Source organism: Quercus lobata, chromosome 10 (genome assembly GCF_001633185.2).
Source record: "Quercus lobata isolate SW786 chromosome 10, ValleyOak3.0 Primary Assembly, whole genome shotgun sequence".
NCBI lineage: Eukaryota > Viridiplantae > Streptophyta > Magnoliopsida > Fagales > Fagaceae > Quercus > Quercus lobata.
Window position 1 is genome coordinate 17,709,051 of NC_044913.1, and position 19,471 is coordinate 17,728,521.

The following is a 19,471-nucleotide window of genomic DNA, read 5'->3' on the forward strand; positions in this document are numbered from 1 at the left end:
TAGAAGTTAGCATCAGAGAAAGGCAGATTGCTCAAATTTGGGCAAGGCACATGGCACATGGGCAAAGAGTGAGACGGTAACGGAGATGGGATCTTGTGGGTCCCTTGGCCTACTATTTGTCTCACCCACATTGGAAACGCACATGTCAAAGTAGAGCATCATTGGAGAGTGACCACTACGTGCTTGAAAGCTTGCGTGAGGTTGATGTAGCTCAACTACAACTTATAAACTAAGGTTAAATTAAAAGAGTGTGAAGTCCAGTGTGATTAGAGCATTCACAGGCACAGCGGAGTGGTAAAAAAAACTTATTTTATAGTCGGATGTTATTTTATTTATTTTACAATTCATTCAACATTTCAATTTTTATTTTTCACATTATATCCAATACTATTCTCATTAATTTTACTCTATTTCTCTCTCTTACTTACAACCTCTCTCACTTCTTATCAGTGTCTCTCTCTCTCTCTCTTCACCCACAAATCAAACCCTATAGCCCAAAAAAAAAAAAAAAAATCAACTACATCAGCCGCCGCCACCACCACAACCACACCAGCATCAGCCACTATCAACACAAACCCATACCAGAAATCAAATAAAAAAATAAAAACTCGCAACCCACTATGATACCACTGGCACAACTCGCCGCAACTCACCACCACAATCTACCACACCATAAACCAAAACCCACCATCATAAGACCCACCACAACCCATGACATCCATGCCACCACGACCACTACATCACCTCACACCCATTGGTAGCCTATAGCCCATTGATCCACAACCCACAATGTCTCCACTACAAGAACGCCTCCACCACCATACATCAGACAGAGAGAGAGAGAGAGAGAGAGAGAGAGAGAGAGAGAAAGAGAGAGAACTTAAGACTTGAGATCTGGGACTGAAGGAGAGAGAAAAGATAGAGTTAGTGAAGAGAAAGAGAAAGGCAAATAAAATAATAAATTTTAGGTTTACCAACAAGCTACAATAAGTTGTATAAGAGCATCCACATTGGTGGAGACAAAAATTTAGCTATTTAGCATCAACAAAAGTCACTTTATCTGTTTTACCTCTTCACTTTACAATATAGTCAACATCAATGGATCTATATTTTTAGATATTTGATTAAAATAATATAAAGAACTCATTAAAATAAAATAAAACATATCCACCATAAAAACCTTTCAACAGGCCACAAACCACCTCCACCACCACTCCACCAGCCACAACACAGCCAAAAACAGCCACTCCACCACCACTCCACTGTCAATACAGCCACAACACAACTAAAACCAAACCCAACACAGCCCACAGCAACCACAACCATAACCCACTTCTACAACCAAAATCAAACCCACAGCCAAAATCAAACCCACTGACAAAATCAAACACGAAACCGCCACTAACACAGCCACCAAACCACCATTTTAACCACAACCCACAATCATAAACAAACCCACAAACAAAATAAAAAATTAAACCACCAACATTGCCATTGCAGGAAGAATATTTATTTTGACATTAATATTTTCTGAAAAATAAATCATTTTCCAAAATATATTTTCTATATTACTATTTCATTTTCATATGTTTGGTAACAACTTTAAAATGAGTCAAAAAAAAAAAAAAAAAAAAAACTATCTATTAACTTCTCTTATTTAATTTCATGTTAGATAGAATTATTTTCTTTATTAGCTTCACGTGAGATAAAATTATTTTTTAGAGATTTCTAACAGAAAACAACTCTATCTCATCACAAGCTAAATAAAGAAAGTTTTTCCTTTAACCCCTTTTTTTATACTACAAAATATAGAAAAATGCAAAATCCTATATCCAAATAAGATTTTTCATTAAAACAAAGGAAGGTTTTAAGTTAAAGAGATATTTATTTATTAAATTTTAATTTTTTTATCACTTCTCAATGCATTGAGATTTACTGGATTCCTGCTTAACAGATGCTGAAATGCACTTGGACGCGGATTAACAAAAGTCATAAACTAAAACACGTGGTACTAAGGCTCCGTTTGTTTCGACTTCAAACGGAATTCAGAAATTCTTTTCCGGAAAATAGCGTGTTTGGTAGGTTAGGAAAATTCGGTCAAACTGAAAATATTTTCAGTTTGACCGTAAAATAAGGCTTCTGAGGCGGAAAACGATTTCAGTCGTTATTTTCACTTCAAATGAATTCCGTGGCTTGCAAAACGCAGAGAGAGGGAGAGAAAAAACAGAACACAACACGCGAGATTGTCACACCCAGTGCTCCGATCCGGCGAACGATCCGGCGAACGAGCGATCGAACCTCACAACCAGAGCGCCGCGAAGATCGCGCCGTCGCGAGATCGCCTTCGACCGAGATTGCGATCGACGGCGCGATCTCGCGATCTCGCGACGCGTCGATCGCGATCGACGCTTCGCGAGATCGCGCCGTCGATCGCGAACCCAGATTCGTCGTCCCTGATCGCCGCAGTCGCAGCACCAATTCGTCGTCCCCGATCGCGATTTGACCGGAATATGATTTTTTTTTTCTGGGTTTTATTTGTGTTTTGGTGTTCTGTATGATTTTGATTTTTGGTGTTGTTGGGGAGGTGGTGTTGCCGGAGTGTGCTGCCGTGAGTTTGGCGGAGTTTGTAGGAAAATAACATTTTCAACCATACAATCAAACACCAGAAAATATTTTTCACAACATTTTCCATAATGCAACCAAACACTTTACAAATATTTTCCTTTCCGGAAAATAACATTTCCGGAAAATAAGTATTTTCCAGAAAATTACTTACATGAAACAAACACAGCCTAAGAAGAACGGGTTGGTTGGTTACTTGCTTTATCTTTTACTTCTAGAGTCACAAAGTATGAACATACATTTGACGCGTGAAAAGCTGAGCTGTGCAAAGTGCAAAACAGTCCGGAGACAGCGGAGGGTCCGTTGACATAAGAGACAGACACACACTTTGAATATCATAGAAAAAGGAAATCTACCTTAAGGTTACTACATCTGCTTTTCGTGGACTCTTTCTTTTTTTGATTTGCTCATTGAACAAGCTACTCTAGATAAGATGGGGCTGGATGTAATTAAAAACTTAAAAGGCCAAATTTTTTTTTTTTTTTAAAGTTTTTATAAAATACTATTTTAGTAGTTAAACTTTACCAAAAATTTATTTTTTATCTTTAAACTTAAATTTTTTTTTAAAAAAATTTGTAAAGAGTTTTTTCAATAGTTTAGACAAAAATATGGATAAAATTAGAATTTTTTTCGAAAATTTAGAGATGAAAAAAAAATTTTTAGTAAAGTTTAAGTACATAAATAAAACATATTGTTTAGAAATGAAATATGAACTTTTCAATAGTTTGGGGACTAAAAATGAACTTTTTAAAGTTTAGAGATGAAAAACATACTTTTGATAAAATTTAGGGACCAAAATAATATTTTTACCATTTTTTTTGTATTTTGGTAAATATAAAAAAAGCCTCTAAATATCACAAATGGGTACTCCTTTGGCATTTTTTAAAAAAATTTTTTATTGTATTTTGGGGAAAAAAGTGTAAAAATCAAAGTTTTCAATTCCATTTAAGTGGTTGTTATGATTCACCCATTGAAATAGAATATTTTGGTATCAGTTTATTTTGACATATTGTTTCGAGGTTATCACTAAAGTTATATATATATATATATATATATATATATATATATAAAAGTAAGCCTTCATCACATAATGTCACACCAAAGCAAATTATTAATTCAAAATCAAATAATATACATCTTAGTATCATCATTATATAACATAGCATGTTATATACAAGTAAAAAAAGTTTCTTAATGAAAAATCCTGTCATATATGAGTAAAGCAAACAAGGAAAACATATTTTTAATGAAAAATAATAATAAAATGTCATATGTGAGTAAAGTAATAAAAATAATAATGATTTGTTTATGTATAGGCGAAATCACCTTGTTGAATAGAATTTAGTGGAATGGACCAAAATAGGTACAATCAACAAGAATGAGCCGAAATTAAAAACAAGATAGAAGAGAGGTGTAATTTATACCCGTTAACTAACCGGAATAAAACTTTTTGATCATTTCAGCCAAAGCATAATGGAATTGATAGCATTGATGAAATAAAATAAAATAAATACTTCTATAGCTAAAAAATTGCGCATAAGTTAATAATTTGTATAATTAATCAAACGTATGATGAAATTAATATGTTTGAATAAATAATTTGTAGGCAAAATTTAGCGGATTGATAGAATTTAAATTTTTATCAAATGAACTTCTTTGTTTGTTGTGTCAGAGGAAAAAATTATAAATTTCATGAGGAAATTTAATTCAAGGATTGAGAGGGTTTAAAATTTCGTTTACAAATTCCCCTTAAATAAGCATTATTTTCAAATTTTCCCATTTACTCTATCACCCAATCACTCAATATCTCCTTCTCATCTCCCTGTCCAATCTAAGCTTGAGGAACCTAGCTCTACTTTAGAGTGGATATTCTAGCTATCATCATCGTAGACAAAGTTCAACCTCAACTCCAAGCATATGCATTTATCTAGAACCCAACTCATTGGTTTTATCCCCACTGAGATACAACTGTTTTTTTACAGCAAGAGGCAGTCGACAATGGATTTAAAGTCTCAAGAACTGATCCTTTCAATTCAAGCATCAATTTTCCCATATGGGAATATGACATAACCGAACCAAGCGTCAGAGATCTCAAAGGACTTCCAAACCAAGTAGAAATCTAATGAACTCTACCTAAATTAAGCAGGGATTTGTTGCCTTCATCATCTATCATTGTCAACTTCAACTACATTCAACCTCCACACACATGGATGATTGCATGTTCAATATCATAATTGTTCGTGGTCGATGGTGGTTTTTTTTATGTTATCCACCCAATGTGGCTAGGTTCAATTTCAATTTGAGCCCCAAATTGACTTGGCTCAATCCAAGGACAAGGCTACCAGGCATTCATATCATCCGTATCAACTTGTCTTATTAAACTTTAATAACCGTAGGGGAGGAATAATTTAAAAGTTTTTTTTTTTTTTGGTTACACATTTAAAAGTGACCCAAAATATTAGCTACATTTTTTGAAACCAAGACCTTATGAGGTCTTGGCACCTAGGGGTTGGATAATTAATTAACTTACCTTATGACATAAAATAATAATTACTATAATAATAAAAGATGTCCTTGTGTAACAGTACAAGAAACATTAATAGAGGATCCAACTCCGGATCAACATATATAATAACAAAACATTGTACATAGTATCTCCTCACCTCCAAATCAATGAATAAAATATAGTAATGGTAATACCCAAGTAGTACAAGTCGGTGCATTACAAACATGTCTTCCCCACCATCTATCTCACCGCCCACCATGAAGTCATGAACTCACTCCTCCCATCCCATCCATCTTCCTCTGCCTCTGGCCTCTTTCACTTCTCTCCCCATCTTCCCTCTCTCTCTCTCTCTCTATCCTTCTCTCCCTCACAAAAAAAATTCACACATTGATATATAGAATTCTGTAGATCTCTTCCCACAGATACAACCTTACCTACACAAAAAACACCAAAACAAAAAAAAAACTCATTTTTAGATTTGAGACACAGAGAGTGTGTGTGTGTGTGAGAGAGAGAGACATCATGGGACAAGAGAACATAACTCAGAAGAGAAGCAGCGGCGGAGGAGGACCGGGTGGTGGGCTACCGACAACCACCGCGAACGGTGGAAGAGGGCGCAGTAGTACACTGTTGCCACGTGGCAGACAGCTCCACAAGACCTTCAACAACATAAAGATCACCATCCTATGTGGTTTCGTCACCATCCTCGTACTCCGTGGCACCATCGGCATCGGCAACCTCGGCTCCTCCGGCGACGATGCAATGAACCAGAACATCATCGAAGAAACCAACCGCATCCTCGCCGAGATCCGGTCCGACTCCGACCCATCTGACCCGGTCAACGAACCCGAATCCTTCTTCAGCGTAAACGACACCTTCGCTCTCGGACCCAAGATCTCTACCTGGGACCAAGACCGCAAAACCTGGTTAGATCAAAACCCTGAGTTCCCTAACCATATTAATGGTAAGCCTCGTATCTTGCTTGTTACTGGGTCTCCTCCTAAACCTTGTGATAACCCAATTGGTGACCATTACTTGTTGAAAGCTATAAAGAATAAGATTGACTATTGTAGACTTCATGGGATTGAGATTGTTTATAATTTGGCTCATTTGGATAAGGAATTAGCTGGGTATTGGGCTAAATTGCCGTTGCTTCGACGGTTAATGTTGTCTCATCCTGAGGTGGAGTGGATTTGGTGGATGGATAGTGATGCGCTTTTTACAGATATGGTTTTCGAGATTCCACTTTCTAAGTATGATAATTATAATTTGGTTGTCCATGGGTACCCGGATTTGATGTTTGAGCAGAAGAGTTGGATTGCTCTGAATACGGGTAGTTTCTTGTTTAGGAATTGTCAATGGTCCTTGGATTTGCTTGATGATTGGGCGCCAATGGGGCCTAAAGGGCCGGTTCGAGAGGAGGCTGGGAAGATTTTGACGGCAAATTTGAAGGGGAGGCCGGCTTTTGAGGCGGATGATCAGTCCGCCTTGATTTACTTGTTGCTTTCGAAGAAGGATCGGTGGATGGATAAGGTGTTTCTGGAGAATTCGTATTATTTGCATGGGTATTGGGCGGGATTGGTGGATAGGTATGAGGAGATGATTGAGAAGTATCATCCGGGATTGGGGGACGAGAGGTGGCCATTCGTGACCCATTTTGTTGGTTGCAAGCCTTGTGGTAGCTATGGGGATTATCCAGTTGAGAGGTGCTTGAGTAGCATGGAGAGGGCATTTAATTTTGCGGATAACCAGGTGCTGAAGCTGTATGGGTTTAGGCATAGGGGATTGTTGAGTCCTAAGATCAAGAGGATCAGGAATGAGACAGTTGCTCCTTTGGAGGTTGTGGACCAGTTTGATATTCGGAGGCACCCTGTGCAGGGAAGCAGTAAATCACAGAGCTAGCGAGTAAAACATCTTCAGTGTGTGATAATTGGTAGGTAATTATGTAATTCCTTAGTTAAAAAAGCAAAATTAAATTTGATAACATTCCATGTCTAAGTGTTTTTGTTTGTTATGTCAGTACTGTTGTCAGGAACCATAGCATAGAATTCTTTTTTAAACTTAAATTCTTCTTTTTGATTTGCAATGTACTGCCTGTTTCAATTTTTTGTTTCCCTGGCAAGAAACATTAATGTATTTTGCACATTTTTATTTAAAAGTATACAATATGAATATTTTAGTTCAGTATCTGTTTTATTGGGCTAGTGGACTGATTGTTTTAATCAAGAGGAAGCAAGGGAGAATCTCTGAAGCCCTATGATATTGATGTATATAGTTGGAACTAGGGAGCTGTTGAGATGCCAAGGCTCTTCTCTTGTAGTCTCTGCATGTGACATATCTGACACTCCCATCCCCAACTTGAAGATGCTTTTCAATGGAATTAGATAGCTTTCAACTGCAGGGGTGTCTTAGTTAGAAGTAAATAATTTTTATAGTGGTCTAACATCCATGAAGGTTCTTAGTATCTTGCTCCTAAATGCAGCTATTTGCTCTGTAGTTGCTGAAACCTAGGAGATCTTCAACATTTGGTTTTTGTGTCTTACAGACGGCAGTTAGATTAAAATTTTAATTGTAGCAAATCTAGGAAGTAGATCTTTACCATTTAAATTCTAACATTGTGGAAGTTATTTTTTCTTAGTCTTATGCATGACATTATGACCTTGATTACATCCTATGCCAAACTGACTACTTCTAATTGAGAATTATCCCTATAAAATTCATTTGTGACTACACACTAATCTTTGTTCTGTATGCCTGCATCCAACTCAGAAGTAAATTCTTAAGTACAGAAAGAAGTGCATGTGGGCCTATGAAGCATGGGTGCATTTCTAGATTCCAGAGTGGGTGCGGGACTCGGCAATTTTTGAAAAAGTAGGGTGCGGGTGTGGCGATTAAAAAGTTATTAAAAAAATTTTATTTATATTTTCTATATATTGCTTGGCATACTTTTTCACATTATATAAACATATACCAAATTTAAGAGCAATAGTAGATGATAACTAAAACATGATGTTCATAAATTAAATACAATCCACAAGTTTGAAACTAAAACATTGAAATTAGAATATAGGGAGGGAGGCAGAGGGCAGAGAGGCAGGAGGCAGTGATGGTTTTAGGCTTGATTCAAAGCCGGTATCAGCCTGAATCGGCCAGTATCAGACTGAATCGGCCGATATCAGCCGGTACGGCTTGAATCGGTCAGTTTCGGCCGGCCGATACGAACTGATTCAACCTGAATCAGCGCTAATCCAGAAATGGAAAAAGAAAAAAGGAAAAAAAAAAAAAAAAAAAGCACCAAAGCGCGGGTAACGGTGTCGCCCATTGCACCCTGCGTCGGACGCCGGTGCGGCACCCCTGTAGCCGCGTCGGTGCTTTCCTGATGTGGGCTAGAAACTGCTTGCATGGTAACTAGTAATTTAATCTACAACTCAGTAAGGATTTATTACTTTGTACTGGTTTCTTGATAGATCCTTCAAATATGTGTTAACACATTGGACTCCAAGACATCTGACCTGTGCCACATGGATTTTGAATATAAGTTGTTCGTTTCAATGGGAAGGTTACTTTGGCTTTTGTTCTATTTTTGTCTGATTATTAGAGTTTTCTCTATTTTATGTGGGAGACAAAGCTGATAAAGGTAGGTATCATATATTTTGTTATTCTCTCTTCCTTTGTGGCCTGAAAATAGAACAGGAGTGAACAAGAAATAGTTGTAAGTATCAGTTTTGATCCTCTTTACAATGGAGTAAATGAATGATTTAATACTCTCTAGCCTGCTAGTATGAACTCTTAATTTTAAAGTTTGGTTGCAATTCATGGTCTTTGATTGTATCAGTATTTGCATTACAGCCCCTGATAGTCTATTCTGAGGAGAAAGCCTTTGAAAATTGTCATAAGTCTTCCAGTACATAATTCTCTTTAGTTTATAACCATGTTTTTGGACCATAAACAATGTCTGCTCTCTAAACTTTATGGTCAAAATTTTTAGTATTGGCATGGGTTGTTTGCATTGCTTCTCTTGGTTATATTATGTATTTACTGTTTCTATTGCTCAGTATTAAGCTGAAATCCATAGTTGAATTGTTCTAAATAAAAGAGATTACTGTTTCTCCTGTCTCTTGCTTTTTTGGAGCTGAGACATGCATCAAAAGGGATTGTTGAGAAGTTTGACAGCAAGCTTTTCAATCCAAAACAAAAACTCTTTGTCCAAACCAGGTTAGTATAAAACAAGTGCAAATTTGAAACTTAATGCACAAGCATCAAATAATTAATTAAGAAACGAATCAGGTCGAATCTATCTTGTCATTGACCTAAAGGGTCTGCAGAAGTGCTAAACATGCAAAGAATCTGTAGATAAGAGCATATCAAACTAGGGCTCAAAAATAAAGTATGATGTATCATTAAAATACTAGATTTGGCTCCATTGGATTGAGTAATATATTATGTTAAGAGTATCAAAAATCTCACATTCGCTGATCAATTTCATTGGTTCATGAAAAGCTTAAAGATATTAGATGCTAATCCTGTGTTTAGCCATGTTCTCCTTTAATGATGTTTGCTTAGTACATTTGCAATCATGAGTTTATGTTCCCGCACTAGGAGTGTGCTCGATTTGGTTCGGTCGGTTTTTATGGGTATGGCCAAACCGAATATTTCGGTTTGTGAAATTCTCAATCGAAACCAACCGAAATGACTGGAAATCAATCAGTTTTGATAGTATTTCGGTTTCAGTTGGTTTTGGTTTTCCAAAGAGAGGGTTATTGAGATTTTCAAAACCCTAACTTTAATCACATATAAAAAAACAAAGTAATAGAGCAATAGAGAGAGAGAGAGAGAGCTGTTGAACAAATTAGAACGATAGAGAAAGAACAGCTTCCAACAATATTTGTTCAACAATTTACACACAAATTCCAACATAAAATTGAAAATATTTTGAATAAGCAAAAGGATCTAGATAGACAAATTTACCATTGCTACACCATAGCAGGAGCCACAATATGTCTCATAATGCTTGAACTATTTGAAATTTTAAAACCGAAACCGAATCGAAATCAGGAAAATCGAATGAAACCCAAAATTTCGGTTGGTTTCAATCGGTCCATTTGGTTTTCCGGTTTGAACGCACACCCCTATCCCGCACGATGTGCAATGCAACTTGTTATTAGTTTTCTCCAATATTTCAATAAGTTTTACCAAAAATCTTGTAACTTAATTGATTGGCACCTCAATTTTCAATAGCAACATTCAAAATTCAGATCCCCACCCCAAACTATCAATGTATAAAAATGATATTTCAATAAATTTCATTATAAAAATTGTAATCTTTAGTTATTTTATATATAGACAAAATAAAAATACATTAAGAGTAGTATAGTGATTTGATCGTACTATATATATATATATATGTGTGTGTGTGTGTGTGTGTGTGTGTGTTTACAAATTGAAAATTGCATGATATAGTAGCTAATATAGATAGGCATGTTTCATGCCTACTAAAAAATGCATATATCTTTCAAATTTTTTTTTAAAATTTTTTTTTTACGTTCTTGATTGTGCATTACTAAAAAACTTTTCCCATTTTTGTTGGACATGGTTTCAATTATTGCAAAAACAACTAAATTTGAGTAAAAATGTCATATTTCAAATCAATTATTTCTCAAATAATTTTTTTTTTTTTAAAAAAAAACCAATTGTTTCTCATATAAATCTTAGAAAAATGATATTTGTAGGGAACAAAAGAACCAACTGCCCAAGCCCACTTAAAATAGTGGCTGGATCGGTCCAACCGTGGCCCAAAACAATGAATTTATGAAAGAGGGAAACAAACAACTAAAGGGGGACTCCTCCCGAGGAGAAAAATAAGGAAGAAATGGCCGATCTTATTAAGTGGATGAACCACTTTCTTAATACAAATTGGCCCAAGGAGACGACACTTACATAAGAGTTATTACTGTTCACCCTCTTATCTCTAAGTGTTCTTCTTGTTTCTTCTTTTTCTTTTTGATCCCCCTGTCTCGCCCCCCCCCCCCCTCTCTTTTCTTATATACTTCCCCTCTTCTCATAGCTCAACTATCCATCCTTACCTAACATACCTCCTATCATGACACTTGTTTCTTTCTATATCTAAAAAAGGTGGTGGAAAGAATCTGCTTAGGTATGACTTACACTGTTCAGATCACCTCCTCATCAATGCAGTTGATAAAGCTGTTGCCCATCATTCTCTCTCTCTCTCTCTCTCTCTCTCTCTCCAACTAGGAATACCTTAGAGTACTTTGACTCATCTCTTCCTCTCCTCGATTCCTCCTCGGGTCCATGGACTGCAGCATCCCCACAGTTATATGGCAACTCTTCAGATCCATCCTCGGTCCTCAGGCACCCACAATATTAAAATTTCATTATGCTTAAAATAATTAATATAACAAAATAAACATATTTATTATATTAGTAATCTTTCTAATTATATAGAATACATACTATCGTGTTAGTTCCACACACACACACACAAAGGAGTTAGAAAATTTAAAGGATTAAGATTAATTTTAGTGAATTCACAATTTTTTTTTATGACTTTTGTGACAATTGTTGTCAAAGAAACTAAACATGAGTAAGAATGTCATATTCTAAATTTATTATTATTATTATTCCAACTAAAAATTATTTTCTATATAGAGTTTATAAAAATAATCATATAAATTTATTTAATATAAATAATTAATGCACAACAATAGATAATTAAGATATGCATTTACTCTATTGGCTAATTCAATGAAATAATACTTTAATATAAAAACAAACTTTAAAGAATTTTCATACTCTCCAACATGAGGTCTCTATATATATATATATGTATATTGATATTGATGTGCTTCGGCTTAAATAACAGCCATGTTCGGATATGCATATGACACAAACTTCTGCTTAGAATTGTAAATAGGTATTGTGATTGTGATCTCATGGACACCTAGAGAAGCATACTTCAATTATTCTGTAAAGTATTAAGATCTGAGCATAAAATATACAATAAAGATGTCATCACTTATGTCAAAACCCTGTGCTTCATATAAAAATGTAATCTAATGGACCACCTTTATCTAACCAGTTCTTATAGTCCTGTGAAGGGCTTGTAGGACTTGATTTATATAAGCTAATAGGTGCAGAGGTGAATATTTTGCTTCAAATGATCAAATCAAAATTTAGTACCGAGACATCAAAAGAAGAAAATTTTCTGTCTCAATGTTGCAGAACTATAATTCGTTTGGGCAAATTTGGTGCAAGAGTTGAAGGTTTCACCATTGTATGTTAGACGATACATCTTTGATGAGGTGTAATACTATGATCCGTGAGGCCAGCTTTGTTAAAAGTCAATTGCCAAGTGCCTTAATGAAATATTGGATGTTTGTGAATGTGCCATTAAAAGATGCTCTATGGTGTTGGGATCTGCCTGCAAAATGAATCCAAAAAGAGGTGGTATCTTGTGGAGTTGTAGACACAATTGCCAATTGGCTGAATTTGGACAGACTTTTTGTCCAAAGATGTAGTTAGTAAGAAATTGGGACCACACTCCATTTTTTAAGTAGTTGGGACCTCTATAAGTCCATGCATTATTTGCACAAAAAAAAGGGAGAAAAAAAATAGATGAACAAGCTTATTCATAGGTTCAAATCAGAAGTGCAACACATGCACAAATATTTGTCAACAAGGCACATAGGAAAGCGGGTACAAAAAATAACCTAAGACATTTAACTAATCTTTATACAAATTCAAGAAACTACATTAATCTACTGGACTTGGCACTTCCATTACCAAAAAACAAGACCCCAGACTATTACTTGGCCACATCAAATCACGAAAAGTATGGGAAATCTGAAGTTCATTCGAATGCTCAGAGATGCTGGTCCATGAGTCAGTCACATGCTCCAGAATCCATGGAGTTTGCAGAGTTCAAATTGTGGTTTCATGAGTGTTGAGTAATCAATCCTTATGTTCTTCCACTTAAAAAGGCAGTGGTATTTGGATATGACACAGGAACTGCAACCAGGATTTGAGCAGCAAATCAATCAATTTAGTTAATGTCAATTTTAAGCCTCAATGCTTGAAAGCTCTTATGTCAAATGTGATAGTTGCTATCAAATGACGTCCCTTTTGCAATTACTTAGACATTTTTGATGTCAGATCTCTGTGACGGGCTACCAGAACTTCATTCATTTGAGCAATTTGGTGTAACAGTTGTGTAATCTTCTGCAAAATTATCAAAGCCAAACTTAAGTACAAGGACAAAATACAAAATAAAGGAGAATCTAATAAAAAAGTTAATAATCAGCTTATTGCATTGACAACCAAAGAGATGAAGGTCATGATTGTAGATACATATACCAGTTAGAAGTTAGAACCCCTCACGCTAAAGAGAAAGTAAAGCTTCCCACAACAGCAAATCCAAGAGACACCCATTTGGCACACTAGTCAAACTTATCAACTCTAATAACAAAAGTCGTGTAGCTCTGTGGCATTGTTTCGGTTACGAGGTTCAAGTTCCTCTATTCATTTTCTGTAACAATTACATATATATGCACACTAGTCAAACTCATCAACTCTAATGACAAAAGTGGTGTAGCTTAGTGACATTGTTTCTATTCCTTTATAAGGAGAACCTAGTTCAAATTTATCTACTCATTTTCTGTAACAATTAAATTATAGTATATATATGAACACTAATGACAAGGTTTAAGGTCTCTGGATTTCTGACAAAGGCCCTATGCAGCACTAAACCAGAATAACAAGCTCACATTTCACATTAACATGATTAAGCCCAAAGAGTCTTACTAATATAATTTTCTGAACAGTTAGTAACACCACCAATTTTTTCTAGTTGGAATTTCCATGAACAACTAAAAACATTTTATCATAACAAAATTTAACACAAGCATTACAACAAACACTTCACAATCAATTAAAAACCAACCTCATCTTTCTCCTTAATGGCCTGCATCAAACGACCCTTACTCTCCATTCGTCGCCGCCGCTGCCGAGCCTGCATGAATAACATCCAGAACACCGCCGCCGCCGCCGCCGCCGCGACGGGGCTAAATGGCCAGAATGCCCCTTTGATGGCATCATAATTTCGGAACGAGGAAACCAAGGCAAAAACCTTACAACGTATGACCTCGAGCCCAACCCCAATCCACCTCGTCATCTCGCCGGCTCGTTTCACCTGGGAATTCGACGACGGCGGCGGAGCTGGTTGCGGGTCCGAGGCAGTGGAATCGGACGGCGAGGATGACAGCGATGAAGATGACGAAAATGGGTTTGGCAGTGGTGATGATGAAGATGGAGATGATGACGACGAAGAAGATGATGAAGGTGATAACGGGTGTTGTTCGGAAATGGGGAGATTTTCATGGTTGATTGGTGGGAAGATGGAGCAATCATCGTGGGTGGGAGAGTCTCTGATCACCACCATGGACCATTCTTTCAATTGGATTTTTTTCAAGGAATGGTTTTGCTCACATTCTTTTGGATATTCACGAACCAAAACCAGACCATCATCCGCCATTTTTTTTTTTTTTTCTTTTTTCTCTCCTTTCAATTCTCTCCCTCCCAACTATCAAGGAGGTGGGGGAGTACGGAAGTGTGTTTCCAAATGTCAACATAAGACACTTTCGAACATAAAAGTGGTGTTTGGTATAGAAGTTTGAATAACTTTGTTTGGATGTTTTTGTTATATATTTATATGAAAAAATGTGTGAAAAAAATTATGTAATTGTGTTTAAAATGCTCAAAACTTGCTTGAAATAGCCTATCAAATAGGCCCATAAGCACAGAAATATATTCACTATTTTTGTCACATTACCAACGTCACTTTCAACTCAAATTATTGCACCTGACCAAAATTCATTGCAGTCTTCTCATTTTACTCTGCTTATATTGAGTGCTCTAAGTTTTAAATTTACTTAATTCAGGTTTTTTATTCAATTTTGATAAAAATTTTCCTTAAAAGAAATATTTTTACATGAAAAAATTTATAAAACTAATAAAAATACATTTTATTTTTTTATATAAGAAAATTTTTTAAAACCCTTTTTTCTAATTAGTTAATTGCATCTTAACAACAATTTATTTTAACGAAATTGGATAAAATATCTGAATTAAATAACTTTGAAACTTAAATACTCAATTGAATGAAAGTAAAATTAGAAAATCGAAATAAATTTCAGTTAAACTTAGAATGTGCACTTTGTATTTTAATTTTATTATTTTTTTAGAGAGTTTTATTATTATTTATTGGGTAAAATACCGTTAACGTCCATATTTGGGCCAATGAATCCAAGATATTTTAAAACAAACCAACTTATTTCTTAAAATCCACTTTTTCCCTAAAAGTTGGCGGACATGAACCAAAATTTTAGAAGTGTTGACTATATTTTATCTTTATTTATTTTATATAATTTGATAATTAAGGAAGGGAAAATATGTATCTTGAACATTTTCTTTAGAAACATAAGGAGATATAAGTTCTTACAAAACTCTTGACATTTTTATTTCAAACTATAATCACAAATGTTAATTTGTGTTCAATCATTTCACATAAAATATGTTTTTTTTTTAATGGTATCTAGCATAATTTTTATATTATTTAAAATTTTAAATAACATGACATTCATATATATTTTTTAATTTATAATATTTAATTTTAATAGATTCATTTGAATCTAAGAGGATCCTTTTACACTTATGGCACATTTGAGCTACTTCAAAGTTAAGGTGCTTCTCTATATTTTTTAGCAAGCCAACCATTTGTTTAGGAGATGTGTTACGTTATGTCCACAATATTTCACAACAAAATATAGGTGATTAGTCATTACTGGTTCTAATTTGAATTTACCACTTAAATTACTTTTCTATCCCACCAATACAACCTCTAACAACCTGCCACATAGGATTTATTGTAAAAATATTGTGAATATAGCATTTTTCTTTATTTAGTGTCTTCACAGTCTTGCATGTTTTTGGGGGTTTTGGATTTGACAAGGTCTTGGTGTCATTCTTTTTTTTCCCCTTCTTCTTTGGAAAAATTATAATTTAACTTATGTGGTTGAGAAGTGTTACGTTCACAATATTTTCACAACAAATCATAGGTAGTTAGTTATTATTGGTTATAATTTGAATCTATCATTAAAATTTTTTTTTGCCCCACCAATAACAACTTGTAACAACCTGCTATTTAGGATTTGTTATGAAAATATTGTGAATATAGCATTTCTCTATTTGGTTTGATCTTATCACAATTTACTAAATATGAAATCATTAAGATTCCATCCAAATTTATAGATTTTGCATTTTATAACTTTCAATTACAAGTTTTATTATTACTTTTTTTTAGAGAGAAGTTTTATCCATTTGGTTTGGCCTTATCAATGAAATCATTAACGTTTCGTCTAGATTAGCAAAGTTTGCATTTTGCAGACCAATTTTTAATTACAGCTTAGCTCCTTTTGGCTTGGCCATATCATAATTTAATCTCATTAAATTTTCAATTGCTAAATTTTGAACACCTAAATTTTATAATAAAATAAAATTGTTTAGGGGTCATTATGCGGAACACTAACAGTTTCATTTTAATCCAAACCTTAGGGTATCAAATGTAACAATGAAATTTTGTAAACTTAATTGTAATATGACCAAATCACAAGTGGATAAATTGCAATTTTTATGAAACCAATTTAATTAAAAATGAAATCTCTCTCTCTCTCTCTCTCTTCAAAAATTTCCTCAATTTCTATTTGTTTATATAATTATCTCCCTTAAATTCTCATACACAAACCCTCAATTTTTTTTTTTTTTTTAAGAAACAGAACAAATTATTTAATTGCTAAAAAATAGATACATAGTACTTGTAAATACCATGAGAAATAGACCCCAACCAAACTAAAACAAGAAAAGAAAGTCTTGCTCTCCTGGCTAGAGCATGTGCCAAAGCATTGCCTTGTTGACATATATGAAAGAAAGAATAATTCAGTAGAGAACTAGCTGAAGAAAAGATGTCCCTAATCAAATGTCCAACAGATGGGTGATGGAAGCACTGATTTTTGATCGCCAAAATCAATATTTATGAGTCTCCTTCGAAAATTGAGCTGTGCAAATCAAGTTCTTGAAGAAATTTGACCGCCCTTCTAGCTGCAATAGTTTCCAATGCAACTATGGATGATGGCAGAGGGATAATTTCGGATAGGGCCGCCATAATTTCTCCAGAGGAGTTGCGAACCACGACTTTGATATCTGCTGCTCCCAATTCTTCAAAAACAGCACCATCAAAATTTGTTTTCAGAGTACTTGGGTCAGGTGGCTTCCAGACAGATTGCTTCGGGGGCTGTTTGTTGACAGATTTACCATGCTGGTCTTGAAACTCCTCAAGGTGCTGTTTTGCCAAATCCGAAAGTTTGCCCAGTGGAGCAACTGCCTCTTTGACGCTGCACTTGTTTCTGCGATTCCACATGAACAAGCAAACCAAGATAAAAAGCTCCGAATCTCGTGGGCACTGGAATGCCAACCTGAAAAGATCAGCAAAAGAGAGTATTGGGATTGTTGCAGCACGCAACTATCAAATTCAATTCCCCAAACCTCCCTAATTTTTTCAGAACCCCTTAATTTAAATAAGATGATATAACTCTTTGTAAGCTTGTGGAGAAGGTATTAAATGTAGGGTTGTAAATGAGCCGGGCCAATTCGAGAAGTAAAAGTTTAGTATCGATCATTTAGTTTTATTTCGAACACAAGTTGAGCAGCCAAGCTCAAGTTTATTACCAAACTAGATAACACATGTTTAAGTTTGATTCATTTTACTAAACTCAAGCTTGTTCATGAACTACTTAATTAACTTATTATTTTTCAATATGTAGTAAACATTACGACTAAATTTTTTCACTTATCACAAATTCATGTTAATACTAAATAACTAAATTATAGTTAAAATCAATATTATTTGAGTTAATTAGATAAGATAATTTTTGTTTGTGGACTTAAAAATTAGATTTATCAAATTTAAATTGTTAAAAGTATACATAAATACATACACACACTACAAATGAATTAGTTTCTATTATCAATAAATTGTAAATAATAATGTGATTTCTTATGATGTTATTTATAAATTCACATAATCTAATCTCAAGCTTATAAAATTATATTTGTATATATGTATACATATAAACATATAATATTAGATATACTTGTTGAGGGCCATTTGCGGAAGCCCAGGCAGACAAAAAAGCCCATAATGAGGGCTACAAAGAATTGACAAGGTAAATAGCAAAAAACCTATTAGGCCTAAGCGGCAGGAATAATGGATCACAGGCCCAACAAATAAATAAATGGGTCTTGAAGAAGCAAGCAGGCTCAAAGAAGTCAGGAAAGAAATAAATAGCATCCCATGGGCAGAGTATGAGATAGAAAAGTGAGAAAGGGCCGCCGTAGGCCCAAGGCAATGCAAACTAAGAGAGTAAGGGGTTTATGGTAGGCCGATGAACCCCAAAGATAAGGATAAGGTTATTGGGCCAAGGAAGCCCAATGAAGTTAGTAAAAAGCCCATGGGAGTGTGGAATTAGCAAACGGGCCGAGGAAGCCCAAAGAAAGCAATCGGGCCATGGATGCCCAAAGGAAAGCCCAAAGGGACATAGGAGCCCATGAGTAAAAGTAAAACAGTGCCCATGATAGGCCACTGAGAAAAGAGATAAACGGCTGGCCCAAAAAAGAGGTCCAGCAGGATTAAGTTATTACGGCAGGAATAACAATTCAACGTGGCAGGCAATAAAGAAAATCAAAAGTGGGCTAAGGAAATGTAAGGCCCATCATCATACGAAGCCCAACTCCTGAATCGAGCGAAAAACCAAAGGAAAGCCCACATGAAAAGCCAGGAAACTCAGACGAAGAGTCTCTAGGTCGCGGTAGATGCATGAGCAGCAGGCAGACTTTTGGACAAATCTGAAAGGGAAGCACGCGCAAAGCCCAGACACCACCAGCCTATACCCAGCCAATATAGGACATGGTGGGGCTATGGGCCAGAGGTAAGAGGTAAGGGGGTATGGTTTGGTGGTGGGGAGAGTGGAAAAGATCTATTTGCGGCTCCTGCCTAAGTCTCTTTTGGGAGGTACATCCTGCTGGGATGATAGACCACCCAAAAGAGGCAAGTTTGAGGGCGGACCATCGGGTGCATGTTCTGAGAGTAGAGAGAGAAAGCATTAATACCGTGGCAGGAAGAAATGTTACGGTATACAGAGGAACAAAACAAACCCGCCTCTGTCTGGCGAGGGCGGATGTCGCACAGTCTTGGTGGTCGGCAAGTACACCCAA

At 35.5% G+C, this 19,471-nt stretch overlaps 2 protein-coding genes across 2 annotated transcripts; one reads left to right on the forward strand and one right to left on the reverse strand.

Annotated features, from left to right (window-relative positions):
• Positions 1 to 5,287: 5,287 nt before the first annotated feature.
• Positions 5,288 to 7,312, forward strand: LOC115965449 (probable xyloglucan 6-xylosyltransferase 5). Its single transcript, XM_031084678.1, has one exon. The coding sequence runs from the start codon at positions 5,651 to 5,653 to the stop codon at positions 7,028 to 7,030; it is 1,380 nt and encodes a 459-aa protein (XP_030940538.1). The 5' UTR covers positions 5,288 to 5,650; the 3' UTR covers positions 7,031 to 7,312.
• A 5,448-nt stretch (positions 7,313 to 12,760) lies between these two features.
• LOC115964107 lies at positions 12,761 to 14,800 on the reverse strand. The gene is made up of 2 exons (XM_031083433.1): positions 14,088 to 14,800; positions 12,761 to 13,366 (listed from the first exon to the last, which is right to left on the reverse strand). The coding sequence occupies exons 1-2, from the start codon at positions 14,676 to 14,678 to the stop codon at positions 13,277 to 13,279; spliced, it is 681 nt and encodes a 226-aa protein (XP_030939293.1). The 5' UTR covers positions 14,679 to 14,800; the 3' UTR covers positions 12,761 to 13,276.
• Between the last annotated feature and the right edge of the window lie 4,671 nt (positions 14,801 to 19,471).